The following is a 25506-nucleotide window of genomic DNA, read 5'->3' as shown; positions in this document are numbered from 1 at the left end:
TGGTTAAATTGGTTAATCTATCGTTTTAAGTATTTTTAATTTAATTATTTAACATTCGTTTGATATAACATATAAATTGTTTTTTTCTCATTTTATTTGTATTTAATATCAGTTAATTATAACCTTTTAATCTTTTATATAATAAACACCATAATAACAGAAGAATTTTCTCAAATTATATTATATTACATAAATTTTTCATAATTATTCTACAATAAGTATTTACAATACTAAAAAAAATAATTTATTAAAGTTCATTAAAATTGCACTATACAATTTTTAAGTTCTTTACGTTAAATGAACTAAAAGGGTCTTGACGTACTTAACATACTTAAAATTAATGTACAAGTTTAATATATATATTAATCTGTTCTTTCAATCACTTATTTTTTTTTAATATAAATTTTTATTTTTAAACCATAGTTTAAGAGATTAAATATTAAATATTTATATTTTTCCCAAAAAAATATTATTCATGGAAACATACCTTATGCACAATCTAGTGATTTTGTCGTTGTATGAAGTAAGAGTGGTAATATATAACAGAGAGCATTGCTTGCCGTCAAAAGTGTTCAAGGTGGAAATCGTTGACGCCATTTCGTATCTCGTTTCGCTGATAGCGTCACGAAAGTTTTATCCCTTTTTACTTTAATTTAATTTCGCCAAAACGTCGCAGCCACATGTAAGTAATAATGTAATATTCCAATAAGATATTTGGTGATCAAAAATATCTTCGGGAAAATTGCAACTTGAGTGGTGAAGAGATTCGCATATCGTCAGTTACTAGGGCACGCCAAGGGCCGGTTGTTTTTAGATATCTCTTTTTCTTTATTATAGGGTCGTATTTCAATTATATGTTTTTAAAATTTGATCTATAATATATTATTTCATATTATTACTGTTTTCCTTTCCATTGATAAAATCGGATAACTTTCGTGGCCTTGAACAACATATAAGCGTCTTTTACGTTTACCGGAAAGGGATGCCACAAATTTTCAAATTTCATTTAATTTCTTTTTTCAGCTACTTGAAATTAACAAAATTTTAACGAATTAATCATATTTTTCAATTTATTTAAAAAAATATAAAATTGTTTTATTTGCATTTTAAGACACCTGTTCTCACATGATAATAAATTGTGTAATAACGATCATGTAAGTTTTATGCATTCTGTTTAATATTCTTGGAATGTAGTTTCTCCATTTCAGGAAATTTCAAGGAAATGTTAAGGCTTACATGTAACCATTTCTTCCAAAGGTACTAATTTTTAAAGCATATATAAGGACTTATAAATGTTTATAATTTGCTTCTTTCATGACACTGGTTGTTTTTATATTATTTTCTATGTTATTTAATGTTAGTAACATTAAATTCAAACAAAACACATATATACAATTTAATAAAGTTAAGTGTATTAAAAAAATTGTAATTTTAAAATCAAAATGATCAATTCTTTTATATATTAAATTACACATGTTTAGTAATACTTAGTAATGAAATCATAAATTCTATTTTATAAATATAATTTTTATAGAAAAGTAAAACTATATAATTTATTAATTGCTCATTTTGGTATGTTTTACATTTCATACGAAGAGTATTATTTTTATTGCACTAATATTTAAAATGGTTCAAACTATAATTTTAAGAAAATTGTAACTTTTTTTTAGAAAATTTTATAAAAAATATTGAATTTTTATAATAAATAATATCGGAATCAATGTAGTTAATATATTATTGTATATATTAGAATATAGTGTTGTTTATAATACATAATTACAGCAAAAACTTTCATTTAAAATGTAACTTTTCTTATCATGCTATGAAAATTATCTAACTTTTAAATGTACTTGTTTTAAAACCTTGGTACAAAATGTATAATAAGGTACACAAAAATGTATATAATAGACGTAATCAATAATAATAGATATAAATGATTGCAAAATATTATTATTTTACAGACCATAGAAATATTATAATCATACGTATTAAAATGCAATCATTTAATAGTGAAACAATAATAAACACAAGGTAGTAATTAATTGCACTATTTTTTTATTTTCAGAAAATGGTTTCATCTAACCAACCGGTAAGAACAATGCTAATAGTAAATTGTTTTCCATTTTGTATTATTTGATGGCCTCATTGTTTATTTTTCATGTATAATATTACTTTTTTTAAATAAATGATTAATATAAGTTGAATGGCACAATTTGTTTATAGGTACGTAAGGTATTGTGTTTTTGTAAATTTTTTTATATATTTTATTAAAAACTTTTATAACTTATCATTTATAATTAATATGTAAATTTTTGTAAGATTAGATATCAGTATTTATTAATTATTATGTATAAGCTCAATGATATCACATTATCATTATCATATGATTTTTGTAATAATAGCAAAATTTTGAGCGAGATAAAATCTCAAACAGACACCATACTTTCTGCAAACAGTGGTATGGTCGATTTTAGAGGTACAAAATAAATGTAACATTTTCTTTAATAATTGGTATTTATAAATGCATGTATTATAATTATATAGAAAAACACAATGAATAAGAATTATTAACTGTATGTTTCAATTTTCCAGAGAAAGACAAAAATATTTGTGGGTCGGTTACCAGAAAATTGTCGCAGCGATGAGTTGCGACAATTATTTTTACGTTTTGGTGAGGTAACGGAATGCGATGTCATGAATCGGTATGGGTTTGTCCACATGGCACGTGAGGAAGATGCAGCTGCAGCGATCAAAGCTCTTCACAATTCCATCTTTAAAGGGGCTACAATCAATGTGGAACAGTCTACAGGCAAATCGCGTAGTAGCGGAGGAGGACGCAGGGATGGAGACAGAAGAGGTGGACCAATGAGAGGTGGTAGGGGAGGACGAGACGGTGGTAGAGACGCTCGTCCTGGACCATACAATGATAGAAGAGGTTAGCAAATTTTAATATTCTACTTTGATACCACTATTTTCTCATTGCTTATAATTTTGTATATCATTTGTAATACAGAAAATTTGTTATTTAGAAATAAAATTAATATGTAAAACTTTCCATGAGAATGGTTACGATGGATCTGCTGCAGGTGGCGTCGCAACGGGGTACACCGATTACAATCGTGGCGCTGGAGACTTTAGTGGACGTGGAGCAGACTTCGGGACTGGATACACTGATCGTGGAGCATATGGTCAAAACGTGGGAAGCGCAGCGATGGGTTACACTTCTACGGCACCTGGGATGGGAGGAGGATATGGACCAGCAACTGGAGCTGTTGGAGGATATGGACCGACTGGAACAGCCGATTATGGTCGAACTGACTACAGCCGCGCTGCAGATTTTGGAGCTAGAACAGATTACGGTAATCATGGTGGTAGATGTTTTATTTAGCCAGGATAATGTAATGTTCATTATTAATCCTTTGTATTTAAATGTAATTTTTTAATTTTAAGCAAAGGTTTAAAACATTTTAAAAGATTTAAGTTACTCATAATTTGTCAGGAATTTTGATATTCATAATTTATTTAAATTGTAAATCAAATATGAAATTACTTTTCAATTATCAGTTTTCAATGAATATATACTTTTAAGTAGTTGAAAATATATATTATTCATACAAAAATTTTTTGTTTATAAATGAAAATGAAATAGTTACATTGTATAATAATAATAATAATAATAATAATAACATATTAATTATTTATAATGTATATTTCTTCATAAATTTATAATTTATTTTATTCTGTGGATTGAAAATAAATAAAAAGATAATTAAGTAATAAAATAAAATAACATATGTATTATATGTACATATGTATATTATATAAAGCTTATTTTATAAATATAATTTTTACATCTATGACTATACAAAAGGTTGTACCATGAATATTGTATTGTTAGGTTTTATGCTTCAGATATCAAAGTAAAATGCTTAAAATAAGGTTGCATGTAACCATCTGAAACATTGTAGTTAATCCAGAGCTATCTGTGAATGCTTAATATTCATTAAATGTAATAGGTTTAGCCAGGCAGTAATAAGAATTATTATTGTTCTAATCTAAAATGTATGTATCTTGCAGTAGTTGGAGGTGGAATGACAGGAGACTTTAATCGTGGTGCACCAGGCCCAATGGATTATGGACGTACAGATAATTTTGGTGCAAATCGTACAGTTGATTATACAGCTAGAAATGATTATGATCGAGCTGCAACTGGGCCTATGAGAAATGGTGGTGGTGCAGTTGCCACTACTGGATATGGGACAACAGGGTACACAGATGTAGGATATGATGAAAGTCACTGGTAATATATTTCATTTCTTTTACAGCGTTAAAGTTAATTTTATTATTTAGTATTAATCAATTAGTGTATTGATAGATTGGTAATTATATTTTTTCCGATATAATTCAATAAATTCTATAATAATAACATTTAACATTCTAAATCTGATATTACAGATTTGAATTAACAGTTATTAATAAAACTGATATTTTTTTCTGTAAATTTTTATCAGTAGTGTATGTGATTTAAAGATGTAGAGAAACGTTTTTAACATTTAAAATGTTTGTATAAATGTTAACAATTTAAGAAAAGTATACACTGTAGAAGAATCTACCTTTTACAGCATTTTGAAATATTTTAGCATAACAATTATGAATTGAAACTTTATTTTTATTCTAACCTGTAATGCTTATACTAATTTTATACTTGCAAGTGCATTATATGATCAATTAATTATGCTTGAGCAAAATTTTGGTGCATTATACAGGATAGAGTGAAAATAAGTTAACATATTCCAATTGTGTATGACAGGGGTTATCCGGGCGGGCCTGGGGATATGATGGGTGGGCCCGGGGGGGTAAGTCAGGGAGCTTCAATGGCCTATGACAGGAGGGATGGTCCCCCTGTTAATGATATACCTCCATTTAACAGGCCAATAAGTACTGGACCCAGCTACAGCACTGGGGCACCTAGTTACAGTACTGGTCCTGGACCACAAGCAGACATGTTTAGTAGAAGACCTGGCAGTGCCGTCCCTAGTGGTGGATATCCACCTGTTGGTGGAGGGTAAGTAAAAATATTGTATTTATTTTATTGTTTAAGACATGAATACGTAGATACAAATTTTGTTATATCATAGAAAATAATTTTGTAGGAAAAACATTTTCAGTTCACAAAACAAATGATCATTAAATAAAGGAATACATTTTTTACCATTTTCTACTATCCTTTACTTGGTTGACATATAGTTTTCAAGTATCTTGTATTTATAAAATCGTACATAACTTGAAAAATGGTGTGATTTTTCATGTAAAGATAAAAAGTGTGGATTAACATTCTTTATTTTCCTTTTTTATTTTCCTTTTTATATATATATATATATATAATTTTGAATATTTGTCAGATATATAAATAACTAAATTCGATTTTTTATCATATTATTTTGTTTTTTTATTTTTCACATTCATTGCGAATGTTTATTTATCTTTATTTGATCCTTTTAATACAACTTTAGAAGTAGGTATGTACCTAAAGGTTTTAAAAGTCTCAAAAATGTAATGGACCATTATAATTCGCAATGTATTTTCAACGTGGATTTGAGTTTAAGAAATCTATAATTTTGCTTATAAATAGACAGATTTTTTGTTATATTGAAATACAACAAATTCTCTGATAGGAATAGAATTTTTTTTTCATAATGTCTATAGTACAGTAGTATACAGTTCAATTTAACTAAATTTGAAAGCCAGCAATTAATTTCTCACGTGCAGAGTAGTGTATTTTTTCTAGGTATCAATTCGAGCATTGTCTGATAAAGAAAAGAAAAAAGATAACGTGAGGAAGTGAAATAGATAAAATAAAACGAGCAAGAATGATCGAAATTTGATACTTTAAAAGAATGCTACTGGAAAGATGATTATGCAATAAAGAAAATTTTTTTTCTAATTTTTATATTATTTTTAGAAAAATGGTACCAGTGCAAGTTCAAACTCGACCTAAATTAAACTAATTTTAATTATAGTAATTAACTTAATGTAGATAACAAAATGATACATAATAACATAATAAAATAGTCTAATTTATATGATGTTTAGATTTGTTCTAATTGGAAGAGTCCCGGAAGAATGATTTAGGGATAAACTTAATCGTTTGAATTGTATTTCTATATTTTCATCATTTATTTTTACGATATCTCACTGAAACATTATACAATTTATTATAGAATCACATATATTGAAATTAACGAATTTAAACTTCCTTTGAAAGTAGAATGGAGATATAATAAGAGTCCTAATTTCCTAGAAAAAAAAATTATTATTATTATTCACAAATTTAAAAAATCATGTTTAAAAAAAGCAATATTACATAAAATATTAAATTTTAAACTTTATTAAGGATATTCGATCATTTCATCTTTGCATAATAAGTATACCATAAATCATTTCTTTATGTTTTTCATACTATTTATATTTGAAAGGTTTAATGTAACTTATTTTCTAAGACTTACAGAAATAAATGAACACAAGTTCATTTTATTTTTGAAATGACCTGATTAAAAAAATGTGAGGAGTTAAATTTATAAAATATAGTAACATGATACTGTATTACATGTTTTAAATCACCTTTCATGAGTTAGTTATTGATTATGTCTTGGTACACCATATTATTGATAATACTTTAAGTTAAATCATATTAAAAGGATAAAATCAGACTGTACAAGTTTGAAAAAATCATAACATCTGATTTGATATATAAAGAAATACAGATCAATAGTAATAATATCTAAAGTACTATACCAGTATTAATACTGTAACATATTATTTGGTTATTTTTTTACAACATGCATTGTCTAACTCATGTGTGTTCAATATATGTATTGAATTTTCATTATTTATATTTGTTATAAAGTAATTTAACAAGAGTATATATGTTATTTTTTATAATATATCATGAGAAAAAAGACATTACAATTGAAGTTGATGAATTAATCACAATATAAATTTGAATATATAGTATAAATAATATTATCGTTATTTACACTCCAATTTTAGTATACTCCTAGGCTTCATAAGAGACGACTTGTATTCACAAGGAAATGTAACTTACGTTTGAGTTTATTCAAATATTTTCATATTAATTGTATGATTGTCATATATAAGTTCAGTAGAAAACATTACATTTAAATGTCTCAAGAACAATGCATTTTTGGGAAAAAAGTTAAACAAATTTTTTTGGTTTTAAGGGGGGAATATAATTGTTATACTTACTCTTATTTGTGGAGTGTTTTCAAGGTTATTTGTAAGTCATAAGTGTATGTATATGTGCGTGCGTGTTTGTATATTCTAATAAATTAATCTAAATAAAAAATAAAAATGCACTTAAAGCATCTATTTTTCATGACAACAATTAAATCATAGAAAAATGTATCTTCTGGCATCAATTCTTTTCTTTAAAATTCTTTTTTATCTCTAATTAAACTTGAGATATAACTTGTAATAAGACTGATAGTTCTTTATAGAGTGATGCATTTAAATCAACTTATTCGGATATTTTTGAAACTTTTGTTGATATTAAAATAATGTCTTAAATAGAAGTTACGTACAAGAAGTAGGTAATCTAATGTAGGTTTTTTCTATATGGACATATAGACGACATATAAAGGCCAACTTTCTTGTCTTAAGTAAAAACATATATTTTTTAATACAATAATTGGTACAGCTTTAATATTAATTTCAATATTAAATAGTGATATTATAATATTATAAAATCAAGTTGGAATTCAAAAGTATCTGCTTTATTTATACACAATTTAGCTTTTTTCTTTTTTTTGTTTTTTAAAGAATATGAAATTATACTAATTATTATATTAAAAAATGTATAATTTCATTTAAGAACATAAAGTTGGTTTCCATATGGCCCCTTTGTGTCCATATAGGAAAAACTAATATTAGATTGTATGCTTTCTAAAACTTCTTAATTTTTGTCTGCATCATTTTTAAGTATCGTTGATAATTTTGAACATATACAAATGGGTCACCCTATAGGTGCCAAAAGTATAACCACATATTTCACATATTTCACATTGACGTTATAACATTAGACATTTATTTGTATTTATCATGCATGTTGGTGATTTATAAATCACATAATGATTTGTAAACCAACGAAGTTAACTAGCACATTTAAAATATTATTTAAAATGAAAAATGTTATGTACACTTATGAGTTTATATGTTTTTGTTTTCACAAATATGACAAATAATCAAATACATTCAAACAATTTAACTTTCATTTATAATTATTCATTAAAAATTGTTTAATATTGATATATTGTATTGATATTTATACATTTTGTTTAAAGTGATTATCTCGTGTTTCTATGCATACAAGTAAATTTACTATTTGCATAACTCTATTGATCATATAGTTTTAATATCAGCAAGACCATTTTTAATGTTTTCTATTTAAATATGTCTTTAATTTCATGCAGTTAGCACAGAAAAATCTAAAGATGAAAAATCCACTAAAATAATATTTTACTGTTATTACTAAAATATAAACATCGCAGAGACGAAAACTTAGTCCTAATCAGAATGGGGATAAATGGGTTTCTATTTTAATAGTGCAGCCAAATTGACTCACTTTTTGTTTACAGAGTTCCCTGTATATGGACCACTAACATTCAAGAGATTAAGGATAGTGATTATATAGTACAATAAAGGAATTTTCTAAAATATGTCAAAAATATTTACCCAATGAAATAAAAGTAGTTCTTCACTAACATCTAAGCAGTTATTGGTGTAATCTTACATAAGTGATACAGTAATAAGTGATAAATTTATTGGGAACGTAATTACAATAAAAATGATTATTTTTATATTAGGAAGCTACTTTTAAATAAAAAGCTACTTTATTATAAAATTTGTAACAGTTAAGTCATCAGTCTTTTATTGTGCTCACAACGCAAGTTCAACTTTGTCATGTTTCAATTTATCTTGATTTTTACCAGTATTTAGTGTATGTTACCAATAATGTATTATTACAGTAAATTAAATGTATGCCAAAAGAACGATTAAAATTAGAACTATTTCATGCCATAGAGATTTTTGTGTGTTTTTTATGACATAAATAAATCAATGAAAACTTGTTTTATAACACATTATGCATAATATGTTAACATAATTGATTTTTTTGAATATTTTAATATTACGATTCAATATTTTGAAGCCAATCAAAATATTGAAATCTAAAATTTAAATATATTACAGAGAATAAATCGTTAAATGTGTAAATAGTTTATCAAGACATAAAATATTATTATTTTATATTCAAATTCAATGTATCACAATTTACAGAGTACATATCATATTTTAACCAGGCGATAAAATACATTACAATACAATCCTGAAATATCACTTACATTGTTTATACTATATTAACTTCATATTTAATTATCAAATCTCCACTTATTATTTATTTTGGAAAATTCTAACGACGAAATGCTCTCACATTTTTAAACTATTTATTTTGGTAAAAACAGTTTTATATGCATAGCAAAAAATTAAAATAGGTTGGAAGATGACAAGATTATCATATGAATCACAAAACTCAGATGAGTTTGTTAATCAGAATTGAACATCACTGTGACTTTCATACAGTGAGTGTAGAAAATATTCATATAGTAAGTAATTACCACCAAGATGTGGAATAGTAGTGTTTGTTAAACAATATTCAATAAGTTTTCAAATGATCAAAAAAATTATTTTGTATTCAAAATTCTAGAAGATACAAGAAAACATATTTATTGTATAATATCAAATTACAAATTTTTATATTTTTTTATGTATAAACAACAAATGTAAGTAATTGAAATCATAAAAAGATAGTTTTTTTTACGGTATTTATTTATTGTAATATTATAAGAGTTATTGTAAATATTGAAAAGGTTAAAATATAGGCTAAAATATTTAGTTTTCTAAGAATTAGTTAGATTTAGTTTCACTATATTAAATTTTCTATTAAGTTATAAGTGTTTAATGTTGATAAATGCAAAATTGACTATATTCCATGAAACATATTTAGAATTTTGATTTTTATATATTCTTCAATAATAAATAACATATTTCTATTCTTTATATTTTAAATTTAAGTTTAAGTTTTAAATTTTGTATCAATTAATTTTTCTTTTTTCTGTCTTCTGTACATATTCGGTACGTTATTAATGATACATATTTTTTCCTGTTTTTGATTAATTTTCTCAGACTCTAATTGCTGTTCAGTATTTTTCATCTCATACATAATAAGTTTAATCTCTTTTTTTCCTTTTACACTTGGAGTTATATCAATGCTTATGTACACTTTGATTAGCTGGCTTTATTTTAATAGTCATATAAGTCATTGCTATTTAATGCAGTTTCTCAATTATTTTTCTACAGTTTCTCACTTATTTTTTCACAAATCTCTTCTTTTCAAGGTTTTCATTTCATTACGAAAACTTTATACTGTTTTTTCATGTTTAAAATAAAAATATAAGGCTTGTTTGTCTATTAGCTTGTTGTTAGTTTATTTTAAAGTTTGGTATTAACATTTACAACAGAAAAATTCTAGAAAAATTTTGGGGTAATTATCGTCTGTTTTATAAAAATGTCAATTGAAAGAATTTATTGTACTTTTTACAGTTTTTTCTGCTTGAATTGTTTTTTAGAGATCAAAAAAGTTAAAATTTGTTGGAGTGAAGTAGCTTTTCATTATAATTTTGGTATTTTTTGTGTTATTATCGTTGCCTGTGATTTTGTTATTATAGAAGTACAATAAAACGTTTTTTCAATTCACTTACAAAATAGTATTAGTTTGCAGTTCTTATATTATTGCATTTTTTATATCATTGTTAATATAAATCAACATTGATACCTGTATTTAAATATAATATATAAATGTATTTGATATCAATAATTTATCAACTATTCCATGCATGTTTCACCATATATACAATATCACACATTATCTTTTATTTTTTAATTCTTTTTTCTAGTCTTTATTATACAAAACCTACTTTCTTGTCTGCTATGATAATTATTAGACAGATATTTTATAAAATGAAACAAATAGGCAGAACATAATAGACTTTTCATTGACAATTTATGTGATAGCCATATTTGATCCATCTTTATGAAAAAGGTTTGCTGATGTTGAAACATAACGTTATAAATAGCTGATTCTGGATTTCTTTTTCGATTAATTTTGTTATATTAGAAAATCATTTGTTATATTCGAAAACATCGTTTGGTGCTCTGCATACTATTTTCAAGATTGAAGTATTTAATAGGAAACTTTGTAATTTACTAATGACAAGTATAAACGGTCGCGATGCCTTAATTAAATGTAAGATGAATGTTGTTTATCTGTATCTGTTGAGCTGTGACTGAATTAACCCTTGTGATTGTATAATTAGCAATAAGCTGATGAAAAATATCTTATTTCAGTCTTCTTTAGATTCTAGATTTTAATTATCTATTATTAACAAGCATAGAATTGCATCCTTTTTGTTTCATCATATAAATTATCTCTTTATATAACTTCTAATGAGAACATTTATATAAATCTTGTATTTATAAATTACATGGTGTATTTTCAATAGTTTTATCACATTCCCCTAAGAATGTGCGAGCTGCATGTTGACAATTCCTAATCTATTTAGGCTAAAATTGATGCAACAGTCTAATAAAAGTATAGATTTTCCAATAAGAAAGTAACTAACCAATAGTATATTTGCTTCTATAGCATAACACTTGATCATTTGTAAAAATCTTTGTGCAAGTCATCTGAAAAATTTTCGTATAAATTTCGCCAGCGTGTTCTGGTATTAAAAATAGAATGAAAATACCATGGTATCGGAGATTCAAAAATACTTTTGGTATGCACCAAGTCCTTAAACAGTGCGTCTATTTTCTAAAACAATTTAGTCATTAGTATGTTACATGCATGGACGAGCTTGATGCAAAGTTGAGAAGTCGATACGATTACTAAAAGCCAGAAGTGAATCTGTTGCGAAATCAAAGAGCTCTGATGATGGAATTACATTTAGATGGCTTATTTAAAGCGAAATCAGGAAGTTTTTAATAATAAAATTATGTGTGGATAGCATATGCGATTGAACTTGATATCAAAGCAGAGAATTCCTCATGAAGGAATCACGCGTGGATGGATCTGTTATCGAAAGGAACAGCTTCTGATGATAGAATTAATGAATCTAGTATGAAACCAGGGAATCATAAAAAATAAAAACTTCTGAACCACAAACCTGTTGCGAGATTTGGATGCCGCAAGAGAATTTAGTTATACCTTGTAACTCTTTCGGAGTCGGCGACTTTCTTAGTCAGACGAAATAGCAACTCGAGATGATTTTGCTCATAAAATGGTTTTATACACAAATTAAAAATATCAGATTTTAATACTTTATCTATATTCACCCGTTCAAAAATATAATTTTGGATTATCAAGTTTTGTATTTCCTTTTTCGTATTATAGTTCGTGTAACGTTCGCCAAGATGCATCTTTGGCGTATCCGGACATGTATCGCAGTAGTAGGTTGTTTCCTATTTTTCACCTGATTTGTTCCGACAAGAACAAACATTACAGTCTCCCTTTTTATGCCTGTTAGAATCGCATAGAAGTTGTACATTCAACCGAATTTCATCAAAAGTGAAGGTCCATATCCGAGTTCAATTTCGCCTTGTCGAAAATCTCTTAACTAGTTGACTAAAATTTTTATAAGTTTTAAGTAGCTAAGTGGCTGTTCGTTTTTCTGCTTTTTTACTAATTTATGGCAAATACAGAAATTAATTAAACAGATCTCTAGTCCCACAAAAAATAACTTGCGCCATCATTTCAATGACTTCCTCATAGAGCAATACATTGAGGCATCCTGAACCCGGATTGGTTTTCCATTGACAGACTGAGTACCATGACGGATAATATTTTTCACAGTACTAGTCTCTGGATTATCTCACATTTGTTAATAATGTGAGGATCTCGTCTGGTTTTCACACCTCATCTAACAACTCCTTTTTATTTGTTAATATTGTTCAGGTCAAATGTCAACGAAATGTAACAAATTAAATCAAATCTAAACAAATTAGTCACAGCTGATGGAACTCAAATGATAAAATCATATAGTTCAACTATATATAATTGTAAGGATTGTCTGATGGAACGAAGAGTTTTAAAAATTATTTTATTCGACTTTGTTAGAGAAACTGAATTGTTGATTGCAATAAGTCAGTCATGTTGCAAGTATGTGTGTATCACAGTAAATGAGTGTACATTACTGATATTTATTTGCTACTCGATGTTGATGCATTGCGATCTTGATACAAGATAAGAACAGTAATATATGTGAAATAGAAATTTTGTAGCAAAGGAGATTTTAGCTCGATTTCATTAAATAAAAACCGATTCGTCATTCCTCTATAACGTCATACTTAAAACGTTATTACCATCATACTTCGACTGTAATAAAAAGAAAAAATCTCTGTATAATCAACATGATTGAGATATGTGTAAACTGCATAGAAATAGTATAACGGCACAAATATGAAAAAAAATGCCATGTGAGAATTGCAATGTAAACTGTACAATGCTTAAACACATTCCAACATGAAAGTATAGAATAATATATTCAGGGACGTTTCTACGTTTCATTTTCCAGTCAGGTAGGAAACAAGAAAATTGATCATTTTTAATAGTCTATAAAAATAATAAACAATATTCTATAGCGTAGGAACAATTTTTTTGTTTTATTATATCTGAAGAACGGATATCTTTTTTTATAAACAGTATTTTCGAATTTTACAGGTCTGAAGCAGAACATCTTAAACTTTTTTAATCGCGGCTTCTTTTGCTGACAAAAATTGTTTGCTATCTTTGGTACTCATGCGCGCGCGCGCGCATTTATTACGAATAGTAATAAATGTAGTTATAAAGAAGACATTGACAAAAGAAATTTAATTTTAAACATTTATTTGCTAAGTATATTTATAATTTTGATACTTATTAGTACTTATTAGGGGAGAAACAAATTTATAGTTGCCAAAGTTTTCGCGACCTTGCAAAAGCTCTGATCTATAAAGGATGGCAACGTTAAATAATAAACGATTTTTATTGAAGAAATTTCATGACAGAAAATAAATAAATTATAAAATTACATACACTAAAAGTACTAACTTAGAGAATTTTTCTTTTCTTTTTTCTCTTTTTTTTTTAATTTATTCAAATTTTTTTTTATTTTTAATTTATTTCATAAATATAACTGTAGTTTGAGAAATCAAGTACAGGTGAATTGGAAAATGGTATTCGCTCTATTGATTTACACTATCTTAGTAATAGTACCTCATCGTTTCAGTTGACAAGTTTTGTCACGTGAGTCGCACCACTATATACATGCGTTCAGGCCAGTATGGTACTTTCTTTCCTTTAATTCAAATTATGCATTTAAGATTTGTTAAGCTAAAATTTTTTTGTCAGTTTATCTTAAACGTTATATATATATATATATGATATATATTATAATATGCTTCATAAACAAGATTATTAGCCATTATAACATGAAGTACATACAATCGGCGCAACGTAAACAAAAAGTCATCGTAGAATTGATCTAGAAGGGGCTTTAATCATTTTATTGTTCATAAATATTTTTCAGCGTATGTATTTTATAATATATAATTAATATAATTATAATGTAGTTATTATAATAACCATAATTTTTGTTTCAGCTATACCGAAGGGTACGACAGACCAGACGCATATGGTCCCCCTCGTGGTGGTGGACGGTAAGTCTTATTGTTATTATTACTATTTAACATATTACACTTATTACACCAATGCGATTTTCAAAGTGACACCGATCACACAGCGTTAAAGAGCGATGTTAACTTATGCGAATGATCGTTCATTGTTCAGGCGACCACGCTCTTTTTGCGCAACGTCATTCGGTTTGATTAAACACTGGTCTCAGTGTGCTCACGTTTTTATGCGAATCGGAATAGGTTAAACATTTTCTGTAAAAGTATAAGGTGTGACACTTAGCGCGAGAATATAAATATTTCTTGATCATAGAAATCGTATATTTGTGCACTGGAAGGCACAAGAATGATTTCTATTGTCGATGAAATATGGAAAAAATCATTCTGCGACTTTTCTAATGTTGAGTGTAAAAGAGAACAGAGGTAGTTACACATTTTCTTTAAACAATATATAACATACTTATTAACTATTATCTATCAATTCAATAATTCTACGATAGTTCAATATCTTGTCTTTAAATACACATACGGTAATGCACATGCGCACGCGGTTAAATATTTCTTCACGTGATATCTCTTTGACAAAATACAAATATTTTATGTGAAATGGATAGTTGGTTTTCACTAATGAAATAAAGAATTCGAACTTCAAAGAAATGCAGACATTTCAAAATTTGCCATTCAATCTAAAGCATATTAGGTATTTAAGTATTTGAACGTTTGATATATATAATAATTGAACGTAGAGATAAATTTAAATAATATAAAATGCAAATATGCGAATGGGAATTAGAACAAATAATTACATTAATTTATATTATTGTACTTTAACTTACTTATGTACGTTCAAATAATATAAATGTAAACTCAAACCACTTGGCTAAATCAAATTTTTTCAAGATTGTCCAAATAATCAAATTATTTGATATATTATTTGCTTTCATTCATTTTGAACTTCAAGTGTTTTGACTTTAACTCTGGATTTATAATTACAAATAAATAGCAAAATTCTAAATTTCCAAATCAAATTTTTATCGGGGAAAAAGGAAAGTGTATTATGAAAAGCATATATAAAATAGTAAATTAATCTACATGTCATTTACAAATAATGAGAAAATTGTTTTTACATACATACATGCTTTTTACATCATACAAAGTATACTTGTTTTGTGTTGGCTTTAATAGGGAACATGAAACACCGATGACCATAGATTTTTGTTCTTGCTATTGTATATGTTGTAGATACTGTTGAACTTATGTTATATTCTTTTATTTTACATATTTTGGCCTAATATGCTTAAAAATAATTTACATTTATATAATTTTATTTTGTTTTATAGTAGTATTAATAGCAACAGCAACAGTAATAGTAGTAGTAGTAGTATAGTGGAAGTAGTAGTGGTAGTAGTGTAGTAATAGTAGTAGTTGCAGTTGTATTGATAATAATTTTAATTAATATTTATTTTCATATTAAATATTAAAAAGTTCGATATAAATATTTCGAGTGGTATTTTTTATTTATTTATTTTTTTTCATTGTGTCTACTATTCTTAGACAATGACAATAATTTGAATAGTGTGAAAACGTTTTCAGAGACAACGTTCTTATTCTGAACTATCCATGTTCCTTGATTTGTATTTTTTTTATAATTTTTTTGTTTAAGTATACTCGAATATACCAACTGTGATATGATTTACTATAACGTAAAGTCTATATTTTTATTTCGTATGTAATATTTCTTAATAATAAGATTTCTTTAGTATATTTTAGTAGAAGAAAATCACACTACGAGATACGATTAATTGTTTAGTATTATCTGTTCTTAGAATTAACAATATATATTTAATACGTTATAAATTGGTTAATTTATTGTGAAATAGAAATATTACAGTTTTGACTTTTAACGTAATGTAAATTGCGACAACACATTTACGTTTGATAATATTTTATTCGATATTTGTCACATCGTGTTTCATTTTTTAATAAAAATTTATTTCACTCGCTTTGAACTTCTTTTATTTGTTTACTTTCATAACTGTTAGTAATTGCTGCCAACAATAATAAAGAAAGTCAAAAGTAGAATGTACGTCAAGAGATATCATTGAACTAGTTAACACGTGTCTATAAGCTTTCTTACTTTAGGCTAGTATTATTATATTCATCGTTATATTTAAAATTACATATATACCATCATTCTACGAAGAAAAATATTTGAATTGTCCGAAACCTCGCAAGGACTTAAATATATCAATAAGAATTTCTCGTTAATTCGGAAATCGTTTCTCCCTTTATATGCGCATGGCAACAAATTTAAATACGTCCGTCGCGTCTAGCTGATTGCGCTGCCCTCTACCGGACGTTCCGCGTAGCAGACGCGTTCGAAGCTCCACGTGGCACCTTTTATTTACGTTACACTATATTTGTTATTCTTGAAAGTATAAACGTCGAAGGAAAACCAAAGAAAACCAAGGAAAAGAGATCGCACCAACTGCAATTATGAAAAATAAAAGACTCAATATTCCGAATACGTATATAATTACAGATACAATAGGTTCTCAAGTACGTATTGCTTTTTCTTTGCTCAAAGCGATTCTCATTTTCGTTCAATTTTCGCGTAGAAAAAGAAAAACTAATCTTACACTCGTATTTCGTAGTTGATTAGAAAATATCATTCCTACCTAATGCTACCTCTCTTCTCTTATGTACTCTGCGGTAAAAGTCCGCGAATTTAGCGTGTACGTGATTCGAAATATTTGCGATTAATCCGAACGAGAGTTCAGTAGATGCTGGCAAATGAACCGTAATGCGTTACGACACACTGCGCCGTTAAACGACATGTATTCCGGAGATGCATGCCATCGGTCTCTCCGTGCCTCGAAACCGCACCGGCTTTCATTTTTTTCAAAGAACGTCGTTCCACGAAAGATGCGTATCACGTTTCTACATGACTAGTAGACAACCCGGGATTGGTTGTTTACGAATATTGCGTTGCGTTCTTTTGCTCTTGCGCCTTTATAATCTTGTCAAGATTATTCCAAGTGGTCGAGCAGGTAGCAGAAAATTTTCAACGATCATTTAGAAATTTTGTTTTGGAATGCTCGAACACATACTTGAGAAGTCTTCACGAACGTTTGAACCGTCGTCGATACGCTTTTGCGACAATATACATATGGCGAGAAACGCCTAGGTGTGGCGATAAAGCAGCTTTGAACATGTGACAACTTATCAGACCTGAGCGTAATCGGTGTTCCTCTTACGTAGTTCTACAGTACACCATGTATCTTAACGGCTACGTTGTAAATATCCCATTTTTTCAAACGATAGCTTCTAACGAAATTTTCATATGCAACGCACGAACGTAGAATATGAGAGTCACCCAACGTTTATCAGTTAACGAAGTCATTAGTATATTTAGCCTTCCTTTCTGTGCACTATAGTTTACCAAACTTTTGATGTTCTTCTTATCGTTAAAAAGCCCGCTAATTTTAACGTACGTTAACGCGATTTAAATTCTTGACAGAGCGACACGTATCTTGACCTTTCTAGATGCATTTTCCAAATGAGATAAACATATAGCAACTGCTTAATTTTTTGTATGTCACACGGTTGTGATAGTTACAGACAAAATATTTCTTTTTCGATATTATCGGGAACAAATGACGACCAAATTTTTACACGTTGTACCGTTCAAAATTATTATATATATATTATATATAATAAAACGTTATTCCCATTTTTATTCAGAAAAGTTAGTATCGACTTTTGGGGGGAGGGGAAGGAGTAATTATTTAGATTTGGGGATACCTTATCGATTTTTATAGTATCGAAGCACATGGTCAACCTTTCCTAAACAAGACAAAAATTTGTACCTGTTTAATAGGAAATTACAAAGGATCAAATTGAAGTAATTTCGATGATTTTGAAGTTTGGCTCGCGTAAACCAAAATATTTAGTTATCCCATAAGTTCATGCTGTTTTTCACTTTTCTATTTAAAATTATTTTTCAAACATACCTTTAAATATTAAGAATAAATGTAGTCACCCTTTCGTTCTACAACTTGTTCTCATTTTATTGGTAAAGGCGTTATCTCGTCGCTATAAAATTTCTTTGGCTTTTGATCAAAGTATCACTTTTTATCGTGTGTCCGTATTGCCATATTCTTTTCTTGCCAAAAAATGTAAAGAACGAAATAGGTGGTAATCCAATGGGTCAATAACCGGAGAATAAGACGTGTTAGAGTTTCCCAGTCGTATTCGTATAATTATTTTGGAAACATTTTTAAACATGCGATCTGACGTTATCGCGATGAAAGATCACATACTCTCGATTTCTAACTCAATTTTCTAACTAAGCACAGTAAATGTCGACAATAATTTTCTCATCATACGAAAAGGGAGAACCTTACGAGGGTGTAAACCCGGGTTTGCACAACTCGCGATGGTTCTCGTGCACACCAATTTCGTTTCTTTTGGGGATCATTATATCAAATCCACTGTTTATCCACGTTTCGAAAAAGGGTCTTTTTTATTAAGTGCATGCAATTTTCGACCGTGTTTCCTTTTTGGAACTCGTCCAACGTCAGTTGTCGAAAATGAAATCACGTTTCTATTCGTGATTTCACGCGTAAAATGTAAAATATTTATGATTCTTTGATTTTTTTCTCTAGAAAGTCTTGTTTCGACTGAACAGAACCTTGACACCTTTGTTATTCTACCCGTTTATCACCTTACGTTTAGAAAACCCAGTGTTGTCAACGGAAAAAGACGATAAAAGCTGAGCTAACAGCTGAGCAATATTTACAATTTTTAATTAAAAACCTTCGTTTCCTACTAAAATTACTTGTTGCGTGAATTTTGGGACACCTAATATAAATAGCACAATGGCACGTACTTATGGGACGTCCAATTTCAATTTAACGTACCTACCCAATTGGTCAATCACGTTTGGTCGGATTAATATTCCAATGCTGATTTTGACTATCGAAAACATTTCACTGCCGATACGAAAGTTAAATCGTAATATTTCGATTTCAGTAAAATTGTTGAGGTATCCTCCGATCTAGATAATCACCGTTATTTTCTTTTCGATAATTTATCTTTGTTATATATTCGACAATTCCATTATTCTTCTTGTACATACTCCTTCGGAGACGTAAATATCAAGCAGTGTCTTTATTTCCGTTCATACTCGAGTAACGGTTAGGAATAAAAGATAGCTTGCTATTAAGTTAAGATGGAAAAGTGGATGAATTATAGAAAAGGACGAGAAAGAGAAGCATCGTGAAACGAGTGCAAAGAATCGGCGCGTATTTTACCCAGGTCTGGTAGTTGTATGTTATCCGGCAAATGTGTGTTACATGCGTTGCGAGGAGACCCGATGAATAAAATCAGGTATATCCATACGCGTGGTGTGATATTTGTTATTTAAAAAAAGAAAAGAAAAAAAAGAAAAGAATAAAAGTAAAAAATAATAGAAAACGTTTGACAGTGTAGACGCGACACTGTCGTCGTGGAAGAACGAGAAGGTATTTCGAGTAGAACGTATTCGCGCATACCAGTGTTACATCTTATACTTTCCAGCTTGTTACGCCGCAAGGCGATGAAGAAATTAATACTGCGATTTTTCATTTTTTGACCTTTTAGCTTCCCAGGTCCGGCAGACGCAATGCCACCGAGGTACTAAAAGCGTACTAAAGCGAGTACACTAAGCGCATGCGAAAGGCTCCCTTAAAAAATGCCTCTTTAGTGGTGGTCATTCGCTTACGGAATCGAATACCTAGGAACTGCCCTGCGTCCGACATACAGAGTCCATACCATTACATACGATACTATGTATAATGATATAGATACGATATAGATCTAACGTTTAACACACTAACTTAAGGTACGGTAAGAATAAGAAGCAAATCAATGAGCAACATAGTGAATGAATAATGAAACATGCAGCCACGATCATTTGAAGAGAAAAAAAGAAAAAAGAACAAAAAAAAAGAAAGAAGAAGATCGAATTCCTGATCGAAGTGAATGTTGTAATGTGGAATCAAGGAATTTTATATGTCGTTCATTTTTTCCAGCAGATAGTGGATATATTCTTTTTGTGCGATTTGTGTTCGTAGTTTTTTCCTCATATTTCCCATATTTTCTCTCTCGTAGTGTGGTACAGCCCGACTATAAACGGTGTGGGTTGAATTATCTTTTATCTATCTTAAGTCACATGATAATTACATATTAGTAGGATAGATGATTTCGTTATAAGTTTGTAATATTTAGCATCAACAAGATGGTGACTTAGGCTATTAAATAAAAAAAAAATGCTGTATAATCTTTTTTTACACGTAAGAACTTGGATAATGTTTTAAATGTTCATTAAATAAAGCAAAGAAACGTGTTTGCAGAAGTTGTCAATGTACCTCAACGGAATGAAAAATAAAATTCAAACGTATATGTCTTTAAGCCTCTTAGCTTGAATATTCTCAAGTACATTCTCCTCGCTACAATTTCGCTTAATTACTCGCTGATTCTCTGTCTCTCGAACTTACACGAAGTAATTATTCAAGATTTTATGTTTTTACCTTCCACTATTCACTATACACTTTTATTTGTGCTTTTCAAGTGAGCTTCTTCGCTAAACTTTTTTCTCCTCTTCGTTGAAACATGCGACAAGCTGACTATGTGGGGTGTTAAAAGGAGATCATCGAAGAAATTTATACGCAAGATCAGCCGAAACGTCATTTACTCTTGTCATCGTCGGCTCTCTCGTTTCTCGTTCTCCGGCGAAGCAACTAGGTATTAGCGCGCGTTCATAATACGTGGTACACATGATCATTATTAGAATGACGTTTTGCATTACGAAATATCCCCCTTTCTCCTCTCTCACTCTTTCTCTCTCTCGCTCTTTCTCTCTCTCTTTCTTTCTCTTTCTCTCTCCTCTCTGAGACATTGAAATTACTCTTGATGCAATTGAACGTTACCAAATTAATATATTTTACATTTTTAGCATGCAAAACTAAATGCGGATACATATTTCGAATCGAGATCGTGCGTTTATAGTATTCTTATCGTTACAGAGATAATAAATACTGTACTTATCATTAGAAAAATTAGCTTTGAAAAGATTCGCGAGTACGTCGCAACTGTTGGAACTTGATCGAGTTTCATTGTTCATATTTTCGAAACCGATAATTAATATTTCAAAAGGTTCCTTTATAGGTGGAAGGACAAATGCTCCAAAATTCGATAATATTATTTTTTCCTCTTAACGTAAAAAAAAAAAAAAAAAAAAAAAAAAAAGAAAGAAAAGTCACAATCGGTTCGTTGGTTTTATCGAAATAAAGAATGTTGTATATTATCGTATTCTCACGAAGATATTGTAAACATGCTGATCTCGATCGTTAACGATAAGGTACAGGCATCTTTGAAAATGCTAAAAATATTTCCACTGGGAACGTGATATTTTAAGAAACGTTAAACTGTTGTTAAACCTCGTGAGAACACACGAAAAGAAAATGAAAATGCAGAACGTCATTTAAAATTTGATGGAATCTACATGACTTGTACTTAGACAGCGTAATCTTGAATTGTGCGACGATTCGCGCGTAAACACAGCGCACTCTAATCTCCTGGTGGCATATCAACGTCAGATTATTGAAGAGACGATATCAAGTCGCTTACCTATGCGTGTGGCCTATAGATGCGACTCTGGTGAATAATGCAAGCTTCGATATGCGGATAACGTGCTACAAATTGCGTTTGCGCTCAAAGCTGGCGGTGCTTTGAATTTAAACAGAAGGTATGTTCAACGCGTTAAAAAAAAAAAAAAAAGAAAAAAGTAACGGAAAACAGAATGCGCTTATTGCGCGCATTGTGTCTATTATCGGTTGTTGTTGCGACGCTGAAAATTGACGGTAAAATACTACGTAGAAAATGTTCCTGCAGTCGTCGATTGTGAATAATATACCGTTGCGAAGATGCTGCGATGGCGAATGCTTTTTAGCATTTAATACGCGTTAATTCTAATTCCATCTCTTAGGACATCATCGATTATCTTTTTTATTTATACGAATCATATGCTCTCGCAGGTGGCACGAGTCAAATTTATTTTATTCCGATCGTCGAGACATTCGCGTTTGAAATCGTGATCCGTGAACGAAAACAGACCGCCGAGATATTTCCATAAAGTCGCCATTTTTCCGCAGCGCTTCCCCGCGATTCAGTTCATTTCCAGCGGTTCCGAGACACGTCTTTCTTAACAATCGTCATACATATACAAATAGATAGTATTGCTTGCTGTTACGTTATTCTCGCGAGTACGCGTAAGCATTCTTTTGTTAAGTTAAATCCATTATCAGCATAACGTTTTTATAGTTACCTTAGTTTTCACCCTAGTTCGCTTTGATTGACTCGATTATTTGTCACTATTCGGCGCAACCTTTCGGCTAATTTATTCATTTTACGAAGAGGAGTAAGCGATGTGTTTAGAAAAAAAAAAAGAAAAAAGAAATTGCACAGAAATTAATCGCAATAAAGATTTGACGAGACCATTTGACATTTAGAACGGGATGTATCGGGATGGAATTAGGACTAAATTAATGCGAATACTGTTTTTACCTGAACGAATCATATATCAAAGTATACAAAATTTGACTTAACTTAAGATTTTATGACAATATGTATGCTCATATTTATGCGAGTTTGAAAAATGTTCTATGCATCAAATAATACGATTTTTTTGATAGATTACAAGCGGGATGACGAGACACTGGACAATGAGATGAACTCAGATTGGTGGTATGAGTCCTAATAATATGAAGAAGTCCTTCCTCTACTCAGATCCATGGATTTATTCTGTCAACGAAAAATACTTGCAGCAACTTTAAAACAAAGAAGACAAAGCGACAACGGAAGAGAAAAAGAATTTCTGTTTCGGCAACGTGTATTAAACATGTAAGATGTAACGATTAAACGCGTCATTTCTAAAGGCTATTATTTTTATAGCAAGTTTTGCGATTTCATTTTAATCGAATCAATAACTTTCCTATATTAATAATATCTTATATGCGAATCATATAAACGGAAAAAGTTATTTTTTACATATTTAAATTCTATTTTTTATATAAATTGCCTGTTTAAAACTAATTACCTTTTATTAAGGAAATTATTTCTAATGAGAATGAAAATTACTAAAAACGAGCTTATTGGATAAAAATATCATTCGATGAAATAAAATCTTATTTAAATTACAAAATATATCAATTTTTTCTAGCATAATTGTAATTTTTCCAAGATTGATGTATTTCGTTATGTGTATGCTTCGCTTGCGATTGTTCGAATAAACAAATTCTAAGTGGAAAATTTTTTCCTATATCTTTCATTTATAGATTTTTATATGCGTTAACAAATGCCACTTTTCTGCCATTTAGTGCCTCTGCAAAAAATCTACCTCGCTCTCGTCGAAGGTACATATCCATAATATTAAAAAATATCTTTTAGACGAGATTCAGATCAGAATGTAATCTTAAACAACGAAGATAAACAAAAATTTCTTTTTTTATTCAATATTCTATTTTATTTTGGTATCGATTTATTTATGTACAGAACTAGTTCTTTTATTACACAAATATAATTAAATAATACAACGTTATACGTATTGCAACATACAGAACATAATAAGCTTATGCGATAACGAGATTAAATAAATTGCTGTAATTTTTGAACTGGCTATAAAAGGAAATAATAGATTTGCGAAAAATATTTATATCATTCGTGTAATTCTTGCACAACGTGTTGAAATCCCACAATCGATGTTTACAAACTCACGTACCAGAAAATGATAACTAAAAGTAGGTTAATTCTCTATCTAATTCTCTATAGTATCATACCTGTGGAAAGAACAAAAGTCGGGTTTTATTTTAAGTACGCATATTATCAGTTCGCAATTGTGATTGGTAATAATGATTATCCACATTTGCATCTCTTTTAATGTTAGCTAGTTTCATCTAATTTTTATATCATGCTAACATATTACAATATTACATAAATTGAAATAAATTAATTGATACAAATTAGTAATCGAGTAATCGAGTATGTTTTTGTACAGAAACAATCACATGAAACAAGATATGAATATGTTGACACGCGTACAGTATTTCGATATACGTGTACCACCTGGTATATTCAGAATAAATCGGATTATTTCTTTAGGGCATAACGAGATGAAAAGTATTCTGTTTTTCTCGTACTCGTGTTTTGGTACTCATGCAAAGTAAAGGGAACTTTATAGTCTTAATTTTCTTATAAATATAAATATCAAGGTAATTCAAGTCAGAATTTATATATTTCACCGTTCGATTTCGTTTTGTCATATATGTGATTCAAAGTGATTACAACCTTGATTAAAATTTCTCTGCATTTTTTATTCCTTCTCCATCTGAAATCCTATGTTGCAAAGAGCACACGTTCTAAACCTATATCCTTTTCCAAATTTAAGAACGGAATTCAATTCTTTAGAACTGTAATAAAATTAATATCTTAATATTGATAATCTAAAAAAAACTCTTTATCTAAAAGAAATATTTTTATTTAAAAATTATATGTATTTCCCAGTGGTATTCTACGTCTACCTTTCTACCATAGAAAAGTTTTCATACATAGTACGTTTATCCACATTTTAAGGCAAAAATCATATTCCCAATGAAATAATTTATC

At 29.0% G+C, this 25506-nt stretch overlaps 1 protein-coding gene across 7 annotated transcripts; it reads left to right on the top strand.

Moving 5' to 3' along the window:
- Positions 1–560: 560 nt before the first annotated feature.
- On the top strand, positions 561–23782 carry LOC108548224 (RNA-binding protein 4.1). 7 transcript variants are annotated; one of them, XM_017901054.1, is made up of 8 exons: positions 561–682; positions 2066–2089; positions 2593–2935; positions 3087–3359; positions 4078–4300; positions 4811–5065; positions 14773–14829; positions 23538–23782. In XM_017901054.1, the coding sequence occupies exons 2-8, from the start codon at positions 2069–2071 to the stop codon at positions 23551–23553; spliced, it is 1188 nt and encodes a 395-aa protein (XP_017756543.1). In that variant the 5' UTR covers positions 561–682; positions 2066–2068; the 3' UTR covers positions 23554–23782. The 7 variants fall into 7 exon arrangements, with proteins under 7 accessions (XP_017756543.1, XP_017756547.1, XP_017756542.1 ...); XM_017901058.1 differs by lacking the exon at positions 23538–23782 and adding an exon at positions 20446–21683 and having other exon boundaries at positions 2593–2875; XM_017901053.1 differs by lacking the exon at positions 23538–23782 and adding an exon at positions 20446–21683.
- Positions 23783–25506: the final 1724 nt, after the last annotated feature.

Source organism: Eufriesea mexicana, unplaced genomic scaffold (assembly GCF_001483705.2).
Source record: "Eufriesea mexicana isolate 0111107269 unplaced genomic scaffold, ASM148370v2 scaffold1457, whole genome shotgun sequence".
Lineage (NCBI taxonomy): Eukaryota > Metazoa > Arthropoda > Insecta > Hymenoptera > Apidae > Eufriesea > Eufriesea mexicana.
This window is presented reverse-complemented; position numbering and strand designations above follow the sequence as displayed.

Coding starts and splice junctions, on each gene's coding strand:
- LOC108548224 (XM_017901053.1), top strand. CDS start 2,069: ATGGTTTCATCTAACCAACCG. Junction 2,090..2,592: donor TGGTTTCATCTAACCAACCG/GTAAGAACAATG, acceptor TCAATTTTCCAG/AGAAAGACAAAAATATTTGT. Junction 2,936..3,086: donor ACCATACAATGATAGAAGAG/GTTAGCAAATTT, acceptor GATCTGCTGCAG/GTGGCGTCGCAACGGGGTAC.